This window comes from Metarhizium brunneum, chromosome 5 (assembly GCF_013426205.1).
Source record: "Metarhizium brunneum chromosome 5, complete sequence".
NCBI classification, from domain to species: Eukaryota; Fungi; Ascomycota; class Sordariomycetes; order Hypocreales; family Clavicipitaceae; genus Metarhizium; species Metarhizium brunneum.
In genome coordinates this window covers 105,611-123,042 of record NC_089426.1, presented here as the reverse complement: position 1 = coordinate 123,042, position 17,432 = coordinate 105,611, and the positions used below count along the sequence as shown (strand labels likewise).

The following is a 17,432-nucleotide window of genomic DNA, read 5'->3' as shown; positions in this document are numbered from 1 at the left end:
GGCATGCCCAATCACTACTAGCTGTGAGCATACCGGTTTACAATGCGAGATATTGTGTCGGGCAATACTAAGTCCGCCTGAGAAACGTTGCCCCGGCCGATGATGTTAGGTCTGGTCCGCTCGAGGAACCTTCTGGGGAAAGACTCATGGCGAATTTAGGTCCGGACATGGCATGAGCCGTGGAGTCATTGTTGTACCAGACACGATAAAATAATTGAGCAGGTGATTTTGACAGGTAACTACTGCGCCGTCTCATGATAATATATCGGGTAAAGCCCGTGCAGACACGTGCAGGGTAGCTAGTTGCCACATGTGCAGCGACAAGTTACACAGCTGGCCGTCTATCCCGTCCAGCATTCCCCCAACTGCTATTTATACCGCGTTCTGCTTCAAAATTACAAGTACTCACATGCAGCTTCAAATTTATTACAACCTACTATCTACCATTACCTCATCTGACTCTCTACCTATTAAGTGACATCTTTTACCGTCCAAGTCGTCAAACGTAAAGTGGGACCTTGATGTGGAGGTGCGGTCTCCATGTGTCAAGCCAAGTCAACGGTTGAAACAACCTCGCCGGAACGGGCCTTTGTAGCTCTTCCTCAACATTGAAGCGCGGCATGGTTTCGCAACTGCCAGGCCTGCGCATTGGTGGGTGCCCGTGGTTCGCATTTTTCAAGCTCCGCGAGGCTGGAATTCGCTGTTGATGCTGACGCTGACGCTGACGCTGACCGGAGGGACATTGATTGTCCGAGAGACGGACGCAGAACCCTGTCATGGGGTCACATAAAGCCATCCTTGGCTTGGCCTTGCGGGATATCGATACGCTGACGCGGACACCACGGAGATACTGTGTCTTTCTGGTGCTTTATATGCCACGTCTGACCTAAAGGGCTGTAATAAATATAGTAGGCGCATGTGTCCAGCTGTAGCAAGCACCGTCGACAGCTCCTCCAACCAGACACGATTCATTGACACGGAAACCACGGAAACCATGGTGCGAAACGGCACGCCTCTTCCCATCAAGCTCGCCGGCCCGCCTCTGAGCGACCGCGAGGCCATCGCCGACGCCTGCTACCGCGCGTTCCTGTCCATCGACCAGTCCAGCGAGGAGCTCCTCAAGTCGAGCGTCACGCCCGACATCTACACCGACATCGCCTTCAAGGTCTGCGACGGCTACGACGAGCTCAAGTCCAAGGTGTGGACCAACGTCAGCGACCGGCTCGACACGATCCACTACCTCAGCAACATGCGCGTGAGCATTGACACGGAAACCACGGCGCGCGTTACCTTCAACGCCATGGCCGTGCACTGCGTCCTCGGCAAGGGCTACGAGCCGGACTCGCAAAAGTTTACCAGCGGCTTACTCTACCACTGCGACGCCGTCAAGGTGGACGACCTTTGGAAGTTGAAGAGGATGAAGTCTAGCCCGGTTTGGTGCACTGGCGACCGTTCCATCATGAAACCAGCCGAGTGAAGGACGGCAAGGAGTGGATTGTGCATGGCTTCGAAAGTGCGTAAATACATGTACATAGTCTGATATACATGGTCCACATATGGAGCGCCGTGTCCGATAAAGTGCCTTGTCCCGTGCATGTATCATGGCCGTCTTGGCTTATAGACGTGTTGCTATGCTGCCCAGCGTGTACCCATCCATGGTGGTTGAAAACTCGTTGCACTTGGTTAAACCATCAGCGAGCAGTCTGTTCAGGGTTTGGCGAATGCAACTCCCACTTCTGATGACGAAGATGAAGTTGATGTGTTATAACTTATGACCCAGCGAGGCCCTAGGGTCTTATACGTGTCTGGTTGCACCAAAAGCGGAGGCCTCGTACGCATGGAGATTATACATTCGCAATGCGGTACAGAGCATCTCAGTATACATGGCCATTTATATTACAGCAAGCAACTGTTCTACCTGTCACTGGGCAACACGATCCGGTATGCTTCACTAGGCCATGCCGGTTCGCACGGCGTCAGGCTGCAACGACGCCAAAACATCGTAGGTGACGACGGCGGCCCAGTTCTCCTCGAGCTTCCGCTTCATCCGCTCCGGGTCGCGCCCCGTCGGGCCGTACCTCCAATGATACAGCTGGCCCATGTCGCGCGAGTGGTGATGTATCCAGCGGCCGCGGTCCAGCCTGGCGCGGTTGTACGTCTGCAGCGCGTCCGTCAGCGCCTCTCGCAGCGCCTCGCCGCCGAGGGCCCTCTGCTGCACGGCCTGCAGGAGCGTGCAGATGACCAGGGCGTCCTCGACGCCGGTGCAGGCGCCGACGCCCAGGTACGGCGTGCTGGCGTGCGCCGCGTCGCCGACAAGACAGGCCCGGCCGCGCGCGTACGTCGGCGGCGGGTTTTGCTCCAGGTCAAAGATGCCCCATTTGACCGTCTTCTCCGGAAACAGCTTCCAAATGTCGGCGAGCGGCGGGCTCCAGCCCCTGAACAGCTGCTCGATCTCGCTTCGCGCGGCCGGCACCGCCATCTTGTCGGGGTCGGGAAACTCGGAGGCGTCGTGGGCGAAGACGGCCATGTTCAGAAGCGTCCCGGACATGACCTTGGTTGGGTTCAACATTATGTTAGCAATGCCTGCGCCGGCGGGAGCGGGATACCTTCAATGTTCAATGTTGTCTACGAACCGGATACACCAGCAGGTCTGCGCCTGGCCCCAGGTGATTGCAGGCGTTCCTGGCCACCTTGTTGCCCAGGGCGGCGATGCCCACGTCCATGGGAACCATGGTGCGGTAGGCAACGGTGTGACTGAAGCCCGCCCGGCAGGCCGGATGGTCGGCGCCCAGCAGCACTCTCCGCGTCGTCGAATGGACGCCGTCACACCCAAGCAGGACATGGGCCTCGGCCGTACTACCGTCGTCAAAGTGCGCAAGGACCTTGCCGTTCTGCTCGTCATCGTCGTAGCTCACGAGCCGCTTCCCAAACCTCACCGCCCCCTCGGGCAGGAGGGCCGCCATGCCGTTCAGGAACTGCGAGCGCACGCAGCCCCAGAAATCGAGGTTGTCGATCCGCGTCCGGAAAAGCAGCGACTTGGACGCATCCTCGGCCTCCTCTCGGGTGCGCGGGTGGTAGCCATTCCAGTAGGCGTTGCTGCTGCTGGCGTCCGTCTTCTGGCTGATGCTGCCCAGCAGCTCGAGGAGGGCCGGGTCTATCTGCTCCATCCACACCCGCGCCGCGCCCGTGAAGGAAAACCCGGCGCTGACCTCGTGCCAGGTCGGCGCCCTCTCGTAGATGACTGCGTTTATGCCCCGGCGACGCAGGCCGATGGCCGTCATGACACCGATGATTCCACCGCCCACGACGGCCACATCAAGAGAGGGTGCAACGCCATCGTTGCCGTTGATGCTGCCGGTCGTCATGGCGAGCGAGATGGTGACCAAGTCCGGTCGGTGCCTTGGTCAAGGTTGATTTGAGGTCAGGTGGCACGAGCAAGTGGACACAAGTCGGAAATGGGGTCAGACAAGCGACACAGTAAACATGCTACCAGAAAAATTGTAACATCAAAATAATCAGTACGTATAACACAGGTATACACATTTTTATACTCCATATGGCCAACCCCGACAGTTTTGGTGGCGCCATGGAAAATTCGTGAAGCGGAAGCGCGCTTACAACCCCTGCGGCTGAGTCCCGACCCCGGACTTTCAATTCCCCTTGGCTTGCTCACCACCAATATCTTGCCGTTGCTGTGGCCATTGGCTCAGTCCGGCGGCAGCTGCGTCAGACAGCCTCGAAACAGCTACTGCGGCATGTACCTGGAGTTGCATTGCATTCTATGCCAAACACCCATACGCTGGTGGATGACACCTGATATGTCGTCTATCCTGCAGCATCTCCTCTATACACATGCTTGCCATTGTTGGGATACCGGAGCCATTGTGTTTGAATATCAGACGGTGCAAGAGCCTTTCATCTTGGGTAGATTGCGTGCTTCTGCCTTGTAAAATTCGTTTATCCGTGGTGCTGACAAGTCGCTGTTATTTTGTTCCGCCAGTCCGAAAGCAGGCCCTCCGCGGTAAGCCCCCAACGTGAACTGCTCCTTGTGCACAAAAGTTACTGCGGTAAGACAACGGGGGCCCAATGGGTAGTTGTTCTACACGCGTGCGAGGATGGGCAAGAGGGTCAAGCAAACCGTAGGCCCTTATTTAAAACAAGAGAAGAGAGACATTGTCTTGGATGCTCTGCACATCATTTCCGTGCTACTACCAGATGAATATACCCTTCGCGACTGAACACTCGATCAAGCGTTTACTATTCTTTCCCTACTCTTCCCGGTGTTGCCTGCACAACAAGTAGTCGCCTTTCACACGCCACGCGGCGTCAAGCAACGATGATGGCCCCCGCTCTACCTACATCTTTATCCAACGTCCGTGAAGCGACAAGCCTTGTTTTCGGAGGACACATTGGGCCACAAAGCAAAAACTCGCTGGAAAAACAGGTGCGGCAGATTGTGGACGGGCCCAACGGAGAATGGATACTAGAGACCCTGGCCGGGCTGCCACGGTACTGGGAAGCCTTGACAAACAAGATGCCCGAAGTGGCCAGCACAATGCAGGGTCATGGTCTGCTGGCCGATCTGGAGTCGTGGTTTCGAGATGGCCCTGCCTCGGCTGCGTCGCTGGCCCCAGACGCCGAGATGCCACATGTCTGGATCGGGGTTCTCATGGTGGCTATCCAGCTGGACCAGTACTGGCGCTATCTGGAGTTTCGATTCAGCGGCGCGGCGGGAAACGGAGTGGACGACCTGCAGGCAGAGCTGGTGAGGCAGCAGCAGCAGCAGCAGCAGCCCGCCAGGAATAACAGGGTCGAGACGGTGGGCTTCTGCGCGGGCATGATGGCGGCCGTGGCCGTGGCCAGCTCGCACAACCGGCAGGAATTTGAAAAGTACGGCGCGGCGGCGGTGCGCGTGGCGGCGCTCATGGCGGCGGTGGTGGGGGCCACCGAGGAGTGGACCAAGGGGCGCGGCAAGGGCGGGTCCGTGTCCCTGGCGACGGCGTGGAGGAGACCCGAGCAGGGCCATGACCTGGCGCGCATCGTCTCCAGGCTGGGCCCGGATGCCTACGTCTCGGTGCTTTTTGACGAGTGCCGGGCCACCGTGACGGCGTCGGAGCGCCTCGCCCCCAAGCTGGTGCGGCAGCTGCGGGCAGCCGGCGTCACGGCCGTGCCGCTCGCCTTCAAGGGCCAGCTCCACGCGCCGACGGCCGAGCGGCTGCGCCACACCGAGGCCCTAGTCGACCTGTGCCACTCCATGGCCGGGCTGCAGTTCCCGGATGCCGCCCACCTGGCATTGCCCACCTACCTCGACCACCCCGACGGCGAGCAAGTCGCGCACGACCACGTCGACCTGGTCGGCACGGTGCTGCGCTCCATCCTGGCGAACCAGTTGCGCTGGACCAGCACCGTTTCGAAGCTTGCGGCCAACAAGGAGCACCTGTCCCTCATTGCCTTTGGCCTCGACCGCCCTCTGCCGCCCACCATCCTGCGCGCCTTTGGTGCCAAGCAGGCCCACTTTGAGGATGTCGAGGATGACATAAGCAAGTCCATGGCGCGGATGCAGCACCAACCCCAACCACAACCACAACCACAAACACAAAGCAACGGCGCGCTTGCCGTCTCACGGGCTCAGGTCGCAGAACCGAGCACACCCCGTGTCCAGCCAGAAGACGACTGCGAGCATGTCGTTGCCGTCGTGGGCATGTCCCTCAAGGTGGCGGGCGGCCAAGACCTGCACGAGTTTGAGCAGATGCTCAAGACGGGGCAGTCGCAGCACGAGGCCATCACGCGCGAGCGAATGACGCCCGACATGCTGTTCCGCGACAATGCCGACCCCGACAGGAAGTGGTACGGCAATCTCATGCGCGACGCCGACGCCTTCGACCACAAGTTCTTCAAAAAGAGCCCGCGCGAATCCATGGCCATGGACCCGCAGGGCCGCCTCTCGCTCGAGGCCGCCTACCAAGCTCTCCAACAGTCGGGCTATTTCAACGAGCTGGCCGCGACCAGCGCCGCCGGGCTGCAACGACGGAAGCACGTGGGCGTCTACGTCGGCCTCTGCTCCTACGAGTACGATGTCAACGTCCATTGCCACCCGACCAGCGCCTTCACGGGGACGGGGGAGCTGAGAAGCTTCATCCCCGGCCGAGTGTCGCACCACTTTGGATGGACGGGCCCGTCCCTGACCTTTGATACAGCATGCTCGTCGTCGACGACGGCCCTTCATATGGCCTGCCGGGATCTGCTGTCGGGCGAGGTCCCGGCGGCGCTCTGCGGCGGCGTCAATGTCTTGACCAACCTGCAGTGGACACAAAACCTCGCCGCCGGCAGCTTCATCAGCCCGACCGGCCAGTGCAAACCCTTCGACTCGGATGCCGATGGGTACTGCCGCGGCGACGGCATCGCCTACGTCTTCCTCAAGAAGCTATCCACCGCCGTGGCCGACGGGAACACGGTCCTGGGCACCATACGCTCTACGGGCATCAATCAAAACCTCAACACCACGCCGCTCTTTGTTCCCAACGTACCTTCTCTGTCGGCCCTCTTCCACCACGTCATCCGCAAAGCGCGCGTAAACCCGCGCGACATTTCGCTGGTCGAGTGTCATGGCACTGGCACGCCCGTCGGAGACCCTGCAGAGTGGGAGAGCATACGCAACGCCGTGGCCGGTCCTCTGCGCGATACTGTCCTGCCCATCGGCTCGGTCAAGGGTCACGTCGGCCACACTGAAGGCGCGTCCGGCATCGTCTCCCTCATCAAGGTGCTCATGATGATGCGAGGCGACTTCATCCCTCCCCAAGCCAGCTTCAAGAGCATGAACCCCCACATCCAGGCGCAGCCGTCAGACAAGATGGAGGTTGTCACGTCGTTGCGGTCCTGGCCAGGGGACCGGAAGCTGGCTCTGATCAACAACTACGGCGCCTGCGGATCCAATTCGAGCGTCGTGGTTGCTTACTCGGCTCATAAGCCTGCCAAAGCCACCTCCCTGACCGCGTCGTCGCCTCGGCTGCCCTTCTGGATCGCCGGCCTCGACGCCCGCAGCATTGCCGCGTACAGCACCGCGCTGGCTCCCTACCTGCGCGCCCACACTGGGCCCCGAGATGGCCAGGCCAAGCTCGCCGATGTATCGTTCAACATGAATTGGCAATCGGATCCCGGCTTGCCCCAAGGGCTGATCTTCAGCTGCGGTTCGCTGGACGAGCTGCAGGACAAGCTCGCCGAGGCAACCGCGGCTACCAAGGACACATCTGCTAGCATCGGCATCGCGCCCGTGAAGCCTGAGCGACCCGTGGTTCTGTGCTTTGGAGGCCAGGTTTCGACATTCGTCGGGCTGGACCGCGCGGTGTACCAGGGTGCCGCAGTGTTGCGGCACCACCTGGATAACTGCGATGCCGCCATTACAGCTCACGGCCTTGACAGCATCTACCCCGACATTTTCTCTGGCGAGCCTTATCAGGACGTGGTCAAGCTCCAGACGGCGCTCTTTGCTATGCAGTACGCCTCGGCCAAGAGCTGGATGGACTGCGGGCTCGCCGACAAGGTAGTATCCGTCGTGGGCCACAGCTTTGGTGAGATAACTGCGCTCTGCGTAGCGGGCGTGCTGAGTCTGCAAGACACGGTCAAGCTGATTGCTGGTCGGGCCAAGCTGGTGCAGAGCGCTTGGGGACCCGATCCGGGCGCCATGATGGCCATCGAGGCCGACGAAGCACTCGTGCATCATCTCCTCAACGAGTCAAACCTCGGATCCGATGGATCAGCTGGCATCGCCTGCTACAACGGTTCTCGCAGCTTCACTGTCGCCGGATCGACAAAAGCCATCGACGCATTTGCCACTACGCTGGCCGGAGGGGGCAGCGCGGTCGAGGGCGTCAAGAGCAAGCGTCTCAACGTCACCAATGCGTTCCACTCGGCGTTGGTAGACAGCATCGTCGACCGCCTCGGGGACGAGGTCGGCAAGGGGGTGACCTTTCATGACGCCGTCATTCCGATAGAACGTGCCACCGAGCATGGCGACGCGGCCGCCCGACTGGACTGGACCTTTGTCGGCTCTCACATGCGCCAGCCCGTCTTCTTCAACCACGCCGTGCAACGGCTCGCACAGAAGCATCCGCAGGCCATCTTCCTTGAGGCGGGTTCCAACTCGACCATCACCGTCATGGCATCGCGTGCACTTGCCCAGACGGTGCCAACCTATTCTGACGGGCTTCACTTCCAATCCGTGTCCATCACCAACACCAACAAGGGCATCGACAGGCTCACGGACGCAACGGTACACCTCTGGAAACAGGGACTACGTGTGTCTTTCTGGGCTCACCACCGGCGACAGGCGGGCGAGTATACGCAGCTCCTCCTGCCGCCGTACCAGTTCGAGAAGTCGCGCCATTGGCTCGAGCTCAAGTCGCCAATCGAGCAGGCTATCAAGGTCGTCCAAACCATGTCCGGGAGCAATGGACGGCTGCCGGCGGCGGGACTGGCACAGCAAGAACAAGTCGATCCCAAGACGCTTGATATATGGACCTTTGTCGGCTTCCAGGACCACCAGGGTGGCAGCGCCAACAAGAAGACAAAGCTGGCTCGGTTCCGTATCAACACGGCCTCGGACAAGTACCAGCGCCTGTTTGCGACACACGTCATCGCCAAGACGGCGCCCATTGCTGCAGCCACGCTTGAGATAGACATGGCCATCGAGACCCTTTTCAGCCTGACTCCGGAATGGAGAGCGAATGGCTTTTCGCCGGTGGTGCGCGATATGCTCAGCCATTCGCCCATCTGTGCCGACTCGACGCGCGACTACTACATTGACCTCGAGCCACTCAACAAGGCCAAAACAGAGTGGCACTGGACCATCCACAGCGTCGGCACCTCCCCTGCCGACAACAAGCACGCCGAGGGCCGCATCAACATGTGCTCGCCATCCGACCCGGCCGTTGTGCAGGAATTCGGACGCTGGGAGCGCGTCGTCGGCCACGCGCAGTGCCAGGCCGTTCTGGCCTTGGGCCCCGACGATGAGGGCGTGGAGGCGCTCCAAGGCCGCAACGTGTACCGAGCCTTTGAGGAAGTTGTCGACTTTGGCTCCGTGTACCACGGCGTGCGGTACGTTGTCGGCCGCGACAACGGCGAGAGCGCGGGTGTCGTGCACAAGCGCCACGCCGGCGACACCTGGCTTGATGTCCCCAAGGCAGACTCGTACGGCCAAGTTGCGGGCATGTACGTCAACCTGCTGACGGACATTCCCGCGAGCGACATGTTTGTTGCCACGGGCCTCGAGCTGGTGATGCGCTCGCCCGAGGCGCAGCCGGTCACTGATGGCCATGAGCATGGTCCTGGTGTGTGGCATGTTCTTGCTCGCCACGCGCGCCAAAACGAAAAGGCCTACGTCTCAGACGTCTTTATCTTTGATGCCTCGACGGGTGCCCTGGCCGAGGTCATACTGGGCCTGAAATATGTCCGCGTTCCCAAGGCGACGATGAGCAAGATCCTGGCGCGGGCGACGACGGACAAGTCGTTTGTGAGAAGCACCGCAGCGTCTCTGCCGTCGTCTGCCCAGCCTCTTGCCGCCCTTGCCGGGCCTATCAATGCCACCGGTCCAAACTCGACGCCGGCGCCGCTCCCGTCCCGCCCCAAGGCAAAGAGGACCGGGATGAAAAGGGCGAAGCCTACCAGTGGGCCGCGCGACATCACAAACGAGGTGTGCGACGTGGTCGCCGACGTTTCCGGCATCGAGGCCAGCGAGATGAGCCTCGACAGTGAGATGGCTGACCTGGGCATTGATTCGTTGATGAGCATGGAGCTGGCGCGCGAGGTCGAGGATACCTTTCACTGCACGCTCGATCGCGCAGAGACAATGGTAGCCACGAGTCTTGGCGCCTTCGTTGCCTGTGTGGCGAATGCTTTGGCGAGGGCCGGAGGGCAAAAGGACGTGGAGGAAGAGCATGGCGACCAAGATAGCGACCAAGACATGGCGGCCGGAGAGGGTGACGTTGTCTTCTCAGACTCGGCGGACGAAGACACGACCTCGGACATGTCCACTCCCGATGACGCCTCGGACGTCAGCTGCCAAAGTCAGGATTCGGTGAGCGAACCACCTGTCCCAGCGGCGAAAGTAATTGGTACGGGTGATGTAGCAGCCCGTGAGGCAGAGGCAATGCGCCTAGTGGCAGCCTACACGACTGGTTGGGAGTCGGCCGCGCTTGAAGCTGCGAGGAAGGGTACTATCGGCAACCATCCCCGTGCCGGAGCCGTCGTGGTCGTGACGGGCGCTTCGGGCAGCCTCGGGTCGCACATTGTTCAAGCACTCGCCGAGCGGCCGCACGTCGCCGCTGTGGTTTGCATCAACCGCACCCTCAGCGGCGTGCCCGCCGACGAGCGGCAGGCAGAGGCACTCTCTTCGAGAGGCATCGAGCTGTCCCCCACCGCGCGCGAGAAGCTGCGGGTATACGGTACCGACGCCTCCAAGCCGCAACTTGGTCTACCGGACGACGAGTACACCTGGCTGGCGCGGCACGGCACGCACATCATCCACAACGCCTGGCCCATGAGCGCCACGCGGCCACTCAAGGCTTTTGAGCCCCAGGCCAGGGTGATGCGGAACCTGCTGGACCTGGCGCACGACATGGCGGTGGGAACCGAGCCGCGCAGGATCGGTTTCCAGTTCATCTCGTCGATCGGCGTGACGGGCTTCTCGGCCGAGTCCCCCGTCCTCGAGGAGGCCATGCCCATGGCCGCGGTGATGCCCAGCGGCTACAACGAGGGCAAGTGGGTGTGCGAGCGCATGCTCGCCGACACGCTGCGCCGTCATCCGCGGCTCTTCCGGGCCATGGTGGCGCGTCCCGGCCAGATCTCTGGGTCGACGGCCAGCGGCTTCTGGAACCCGGTCGAGCACTTTGCCTTCGTGGTGAAGAGCTCCCAGGCGCTCAAGGCGTTGCCCGACCTGCGCGGTGACCTGCATTGGCTGCCCGTGGATAAATCCGCCGGCGTCGTGGTCGACCTGCTCAACATTGACGGCCGCCCCGAAGCAACGGAGGCGTATCCGGTCTATCACGTCGACAACCCCGTCGGCCAGCCGTGGAAGGACATGTCTACGGTTCTGGCAGCTGCTCTGGATATTCCTCCCCATGGCATCGTTTCCTTTAAAGAGTGGATTAGACGGGTTCGCCAATCGCCTCTTTCCCCGGCTGAGAACCCTGCCGCCCTCGCCCTGGACTTTCTCGAGGGCCACTTTGAGCGCATGGCTTGTGGCGGTATCGTGTTGGACACGCAAAGATCAAGTGAGCATTCCAAAACCCTGGCTGCCGAGGGGCCGGTGAGTGCCGAGGTGGTGCGGTCCTATGTGTCGTCTTGGAAGGCGATGGGTTTTCTTAATTAGTAGCTTACATGAGTCTTTTAACCTTGTTGTTTTGGTTTGGGTATCTTGACATTTATTATAGAACAGAGTGATAGGAAATGAAAACACTTTGCAAAGTACCACTAAGCTTCAGTCGGCGAGGTTGTGAGAGGGCAGAATATCAGCACGTACTACTGCGCATATATGAGATTTTACGCGGTGAACATGGTGTACCGGCTTTATTTGCGTGGTTTCAATGTTGCGTGTTGACTTTGGACCAACCTACCCTATGCCTGTCTCGGTACGAGAAGCTTCCAAGTCATCAAGTCCTTGACATGAGTTTCACTTGTCCACGCCTGGAAATTTTGAAGCAGGAACGATACTGAAACCCGTTTCAAGGAATCGCCTACATTACCAACACCAAAACATTTTTTCTAACACATTGATTTGGTTGATATGAATTGAAAATTGAGCTGATGTTGAGCGGTCTTCGGCATCACTATAAGACGCCGTACCATCGCCATGGTAAATTAGAATCCATTCACTTTCATACATGAATAGACATCACAGGACTACCGAATAAAATTTCGCCAATGCAGAGACGTCAGATACGCCTCAAAGTCGAGACAGCCTTAGACACCACATGCAAAGTCAATAATGTATCGACCGGACTTGTGCCGCACGGTCGGCCCGGCATCCACAGGCAACTGCTGGCCACGGCCTGCATCAGAACAGCCAGAAAGACGCAACGGACCAGACCCATTGACAGTAGACAGCAGACTAGGACATTAAAAAAAATAAACTAAAAGCAAGAAGAACAAGCACTTGAGGCTTATGCTTCCAGCATGCACATTTCATAAACACTGCCCTCACTCGTCTCCCCTCTCTGACAGACAGCCCTCTCTGCGCATCTATGCGGTCGAGACTGGACAGCCACGCTGCCTTCTATAGCTGATGCTGGCCTTCGGACATTGATGAACATGGTGCTTTCGACCTTGGCAGTTTATTTGAGAGAGTTTGTCAGCATTCGAAATAATGGAAACACGTCGAAGCAGACGATCCTTATTTTTATTGGCTCGTTTGTCCAAATAAACGACGACGCAGCCTTGATTACTTTTCTCCTGGGCGTTATATGGTCGCCTTTTGGTCTGTTCTCCGGGGAAATGTTTCTGAGGCGGACTTTGTATCCCCCGTAAATGAAAATCACTCAAGCCAGGGGCCAATAACAGCCAATGACTGTGCAGTCATCAAGGCCACAGGAAGCACGTAAGCCGCCTCATCGCCAGCATGTGGCCAAAGCACACCGCCGTGTAGCATTGGATACCGTTCCGGCCTCTGACGGGCGTGCGACGTAGTGTACATATATACCTAGGTACGTATATATATGTCTATGTATTTCTCGTGAGGCGCATCCCAAGTCTGATGAAAACATCCATCACCTACACATTCTGTCAAGATGCCTTCCATCACGGCTGACGAGTGGCTCGCAGCTGCGGCTCACCGTCGCAGTGTCCATGGTTTGGCAGGAACCTCCAAGGTCTCGGACGAACGTGTCCAAGAGCTGGTCTCCAAAGTCCTTTCCTTTGCCCCCTCGTCTTACAACACGCAGCCTGTCCGCATTTCGCTCGCTTTCGGGGAGAAGCACAAAGAGCTCTGGAGCATTATCCTCGAGGAGGTTGAGCCGGTCCTCAAGTCGATCAATCCCGCCCTCTGGGAAAAGCTGGGCCCCTTTCTCCAAACCCACAAGGCTGCATATGGATCCGTACGTCCGCAACTTTTGTGACTCGCAAGCAGACTGTCTAACGAGGTCTAGATACTCTTCTGGGAGCGTGGCCAGACGACCAAGGAGGCTGCCGAGACACACAAGGCAACCAGCCACATGTTCAGCGAGTGGGGTGATCACGCCCAAGGCATTCACCAGATCCTTATCTGGACTGCCTTGGAGCTGGAGGGAGTAGGAGCTAACCTGCAGCACATGAATGCTATTCCGCCTGTCGAGGCAGCCATCAAGAAATTCGCTGGTGTCCCAGAGGATTATAAGCTCAAGGCCCATCTCAACTACGGAGATGAGCAAGCTGCTCATCCCGAGAAGCCCAAGAAATTGCCCATTGCCGAGACACTGACGATTCTCTGATTAACCGAAGCTCCGACAGTGTCGTCCATCTTGGACCGCCCAGACTGTTTTCTGGTCGGGGCACTTTCGCACCTCTAACAGAAGCATTTGGCCTCGATGGGGGCTTTGGAGCTCGCAAGTGTTGGAAAAGTAGAAGCGCGTACGGGACGGTTGATAATGAAGCAAGTTGGCATTCAAGATGTTGATTAAGAATTTCCACTAGAGTAGAAGAAAGCCACTAAATCCGGGATAGACCGCGACATACAATACATGATACTCAAGCAACACTTGTCTAAAAGAGTCGAACCTGTGAATAGTTTATTTGACGCCTTCAGGATTTTGCCAGTCCACCAGCGTGGTATAGTCCAGACGAGTCTATGGCCCAACTGACTTAAAGCGCGGTTTTTGATTATATAAGACTAGAGAAATACTCTGATTAACTGACTTGGATTGCATACGGGGTCAGAAACTATTCTAGTGGCCTATTTCCTATCAAGGTGCGCGGCAAGCGCGACAAGAAATTGATACTCGTTAAAGCGCATTATACTATATATTAGTATTATTTCAAAATCCAAGGTACAACCCTGCTCCGTACAATATTCTGTCATGTGAGACATTACTGGGTGGATCAAGTTATTATTAGTGCCAAGAGAGCATGACCTGTGTCATACTGTATTGATTCATTATATCAAATAGTTACAAGTTTTGGCCAGGTACTTAAAGGCCAGCGAAGTCAGTTAAACAGTCTTGAATCTGGTCCTCGTCAACGCCTACTATTCCCACAATGCTTTCACTCTTTGATTTCTTATTATAATTCAGCCGGCCTTTTATTAAAACTATCAAATCCCTCACCATATTGCCCACACTCCTCGTTGCCTCGACCGCCGGTTCGAATTCGCGACCGAGGAAGGGATCAACCGAGTAGCGCCAACCCACAACCTTAATGATGCATGCGATCCGTCCTGGACGTTTGACACTTGCAATACCGATAGGCTCCAGCCGCCCGGCCCCGCCGAGTTTGGCCTCTCAGAAAGATGCGAGTAAAGTCTGGTACAAAGGGCTCACGGGATACCGCTACCGAGGAGCAGCGCAAGGCCTACAGAGACTGTCTGTTTAGGGAGGGGAGCGCGTACCCGGCCGTTCAGCGTGTCTGTTTTGAATGCAAAGTAGCCAACGGCTGGTTTACCACTCAGGCGGGCCAGTACTTGAATGGAATTTTTGAGAAGTGGAATGAGGAGTTCAAGAATAATGCCTCGGTTACTGGAACACCTTGGTTGCTCTTTAGGAATCGTATCAATTGGCACAACTTCAACGACAGAACCCGTGATGAGAACGCTAGGCTGGTCGCGATGGAAAAGTATTGGACCAACCCCGTTCGCGACCTGAAGATTGGCCGCTACACTCTTAACGGCACAACCTACGGCGGCGATTCGGATTGCGACAAGGGCGAGACGGAAGCATGCCCCAGCGATATTGCGGATGAATAGGTCACGGAGCCGGCTGCCGTGCCTGAGTCCCCCGTCGAGGCTCAGGATCCTATCGGCTACTTCAAACAGGAGATTGCATCCATCCCAGGTGAAAATAAGACGGCAACCGTGTATAAGACGAGCAAGGGTGTCATCAAGTTCGAGCGCAGTTTCACCTTTTGGCAGTACGTCAGCATCAAAGAGAGGGGCGTCGTTAATGCCGACCGCAATCAAGACATCATGTCCCTGGTTGGCGATGGCAAATGCGATGCCTGCCCAGTAGTAGCTTCGGTCGAGGACATTATCGCGGCCGGCCCATCCACGCCTACATCTGACGACAAGGCTTCCAAATTGCTTATGCAAAATAAAGTTTAATGAAAACCTGCTGGCTGGCCTTATATAGCCCGTGCGTTATGATCTCGCGGCTGGCCTCTGACACAAACAATGCGACAGGTGCAGGGCCCATCGATGATGCCGCCAAAAACAAGGCAATTGAAATTGTCTTGGAACAGTACCCCGAGTTCCAGGGTCCTGCTATTCCCGAGACTGGTCAGATGGACAAGTCCAAGACCCTCAGGCCGGTGCGCAAAGCGTCGTGCGGCTTTCACCCAGCGACCCCGCGCTTAGACGACGACTATCGCAGAGTATCCGTGCTCCCTAGAGTTGGAAGCTCGAGGGAACAAAGGTCTGGATGGATTGGTTCTATCCAGTGCCAAATCGGAGCAGTACATATAACTTCATGTCACTTCAATTTTCTCTAAAACTTTTTAGGTACATTCACTGGTACTTTTGGCACCTTTGGCACCCCCCCCGGCACCTCTGTTACGGTGCCCACACGGTGCCCGCGTCGCTATGTACAGGTCCCTATAGGGCCCCACTACTGCCTTTATATTTTTAGCTTTATAACTTGACTATAAATAGCTTATATAAAACTCGTTTGACATTGTATGCTTTTCGAGCAACATATCTTCTGGGGCTTGTCTGTAGCCTCGGACCTGGCATAGACGACTTGTGCTTACAAATTTGATGTCAATTAGTATTGGCATTAAGCGGCAGGCGCCGTCGGCGTGTGTACATGCATGAACAACTAAATCACGCCGAGCACTGCCTTGTGATGGCGCTGCGGCGGGAATGACTCGGTGCGTGTTGCTTGTATTGGTGCGACGAGACCGAGTCAGATAGATTGCAGTGGTAAATTATAGGGGGGGTGTCGGACCGTACAGGCTGTGTTGAACCGTACAGGAATTTCGGGCCGCCCAACGGACGGTCCAAAAAGTGCTAGACAGTCCAGAAAAGTAGGTCTTTATATGATTTTAACTAATTAAAAAAAGGTAAAAAAAAAAAGAAAAAAAAAAGGAAAGAAGAAAGGAAAGAAGAAAAGAAAAAAGGTTAACAGCCTCATAAGCTACAGTTAATTAAAAGGGTAATTATAAGAAATTATAAAATTACCACTATAGTATATTACACACATTTATATTAATTAATAAGTAATTTTCATATATAAGTCCTTTATATTAATTAGACCGTGCCTATACCGTCCAGTAGCTTCCTATACCATCAGCAGCTTTCTGTACCATCAGCAGCTTTTTACACCGTTTAACAGCTTTCTGCACCGTTCAATAGCTGCCCGCACCGTTCAACAGCCCCCTGTACCGTTCAACAGCCCCCTGTACCGTTCAACAGCCCCCTGTACCGTACCCGTACGGTCCGACACCCCCCCTATAATTTACTACTGTGGTTCTTTATGCAACTTGGTCATTGTCACGCCAGACGTTGCTTGGCAGCTGTGGCCCTGTATTGACTTTGTGGCGTCAACGTGCATGTGCATTTATTGGCTGGTCTAGGGTGGGCGCCTGTCGTTGTCTCGCTGGCCCTTTGGCACGACGGTCTGCTCAACAGCTTACCACAATTATCTTCCCGTGATCAGGTGAATCAAGTATTAGCTGCGACTGCTCTTAGTGATGTCGAATAAAATAAATAAAAGTTCACTACGCCGCGAAAGCTTGCGCACCCGACAAAGACATTGTATGTTTCCACTCTGCTGCTTTAATTTCACGAAACAAGTCATGGCTACCAAGTCCATCAAATCCCTAGCGGTTGGCGGGTCTGTCGATTGCATCTACCAGACGCATCTTCTCTTGGAGAGATCCGACCATCGGCAACTGATTAGCGACTCAAGGATTGACAGGTCCTGAAAGCTATTAACTGGTCACACTATCTCTTTAAAAGCCAAGCACCTGATGGGGGGCCCGCTGCCCCACAGACCGTGACAGAACAAAGCCAATACTACTAAGTAGGAGTACAATAGTGTAATTAATATAATATAACTACTTATACCTAATAAGGTTATTAATATAATTAATTTTACTTAATTTATAGGTAAATAAAAGCACCATTTACCTGTTATCGTCCGATTGGTTACTGACCCTTGGGCTTGGCACCCCATAAAGTGCTCGACCTTCAAGTCTGGTATGGCCCGGTGGGACCAGGTTAAATCTTGACAACCAAGGTGGAAAGGCCGGGGTTCGCG

At 56.4% G+C, this 17,432-nt stretch overlaps 5 protein-coding genes across 5 annotated transcripts; 4 read left to right on the top strand and 1 right to left on the bottom strand.

Annotated features, from left to right (window-relative positions):
* Positions 1 to 994: 994 nt before the first annotated feature.
* Positions 995 to 1,477, top strand: G6M90_00g081110 (uncharacterized protein; the record flags this gene model as incomplete). Its single annotated transcript, XM_014687866.1, has 1 exon — positions 995 to 1,477. The coding sequence occupies one exon, from the start codon at positions 995 to 997 to the stop codon at positions 1,475 to 1,477; it is 483 nt and encodes a 160-aa protein (XP_014543352.1).
* A 474-nt stretch (positions 1,478 to 1,951) lies between these two features.
* afoD (FAD-dependent monooxygenase afoD) lies at positions 1,952 to 3,365 on the bottom strand (the record flags this gene model as incomplete). The annotated part of the gene is made up of 2 exons (XM_014687865.1): positions 1,952 to 2,551; positions 2,634 to 3,365. The coding sequence occupies 2 exons, from the start codon at positions 3,363 to 3,365 to the stop codon at positions 1,952 to 1,954; spliced, it is 1,332 nt and encodes a 443-aa protein (XP_014543351.1).
* Positions 3,366 to 4,339: 974 nt separating this feature from the next.
* Positions 4,340 to 11,492, top strand: cazM (Iterative polyketide synthase CazM; the record flags this gene model as incomplete). The annotated part of the gene is made up of 2 exons (XM_014687864.2): positions 4,340 to 11,302; positions 11,427 to 11,492. The coding sequence occupies 2 exons, from the start codon at positions 4,340 to 4,342 to the stop codon at positions 11,490 to 11,492; spliced, it is 7,029 nt and encodes a 2,342-aa protein (XP_014543350.2).
* A 1,287-nt stretch (positions 11,493 to 12,779) lies between these two features.
* G6M90_00g081080 (uncharacterized protein) lies at positions 12,780 to 13,457 on the top strand (the record flags this gene model as incomplete). Its single annotated transcript, XM_014687863.1, has 2 exons — positions 12,780 to 13,085; positions 13,137 to 13,457. The coding sequence occupies 2 exons, from the start codon at positions 12,780 to 12,782 to the stop codon at positions 13,455 to 13,457; spliced, it is 627 nt and encodes a 208-aa protein (XP_014543349.1).
* Positions 13,458 to 14,470: 1,013 nt separating this feature from the next.
* On the top strand, positions 14,471 to 15,277 carry G6M90_00g081070 (uncharacterized protein; the record flags this gene model as incomplete). Its single annotated transcript, XM_014687862.2, has 2 exons — positions 14,471 to 14,893; positions 14,924 to 15,277. 2 exons carry the CDS (start codon positions 14,471 to 14,473, stop codon positions 15,275 to 15,277), a joined length of 777 nt encoding a protein of 258 aa, XP_014543348.2.
* Positions 15,278 to 17,432: the final 2,155 nt, after the last annotated feature.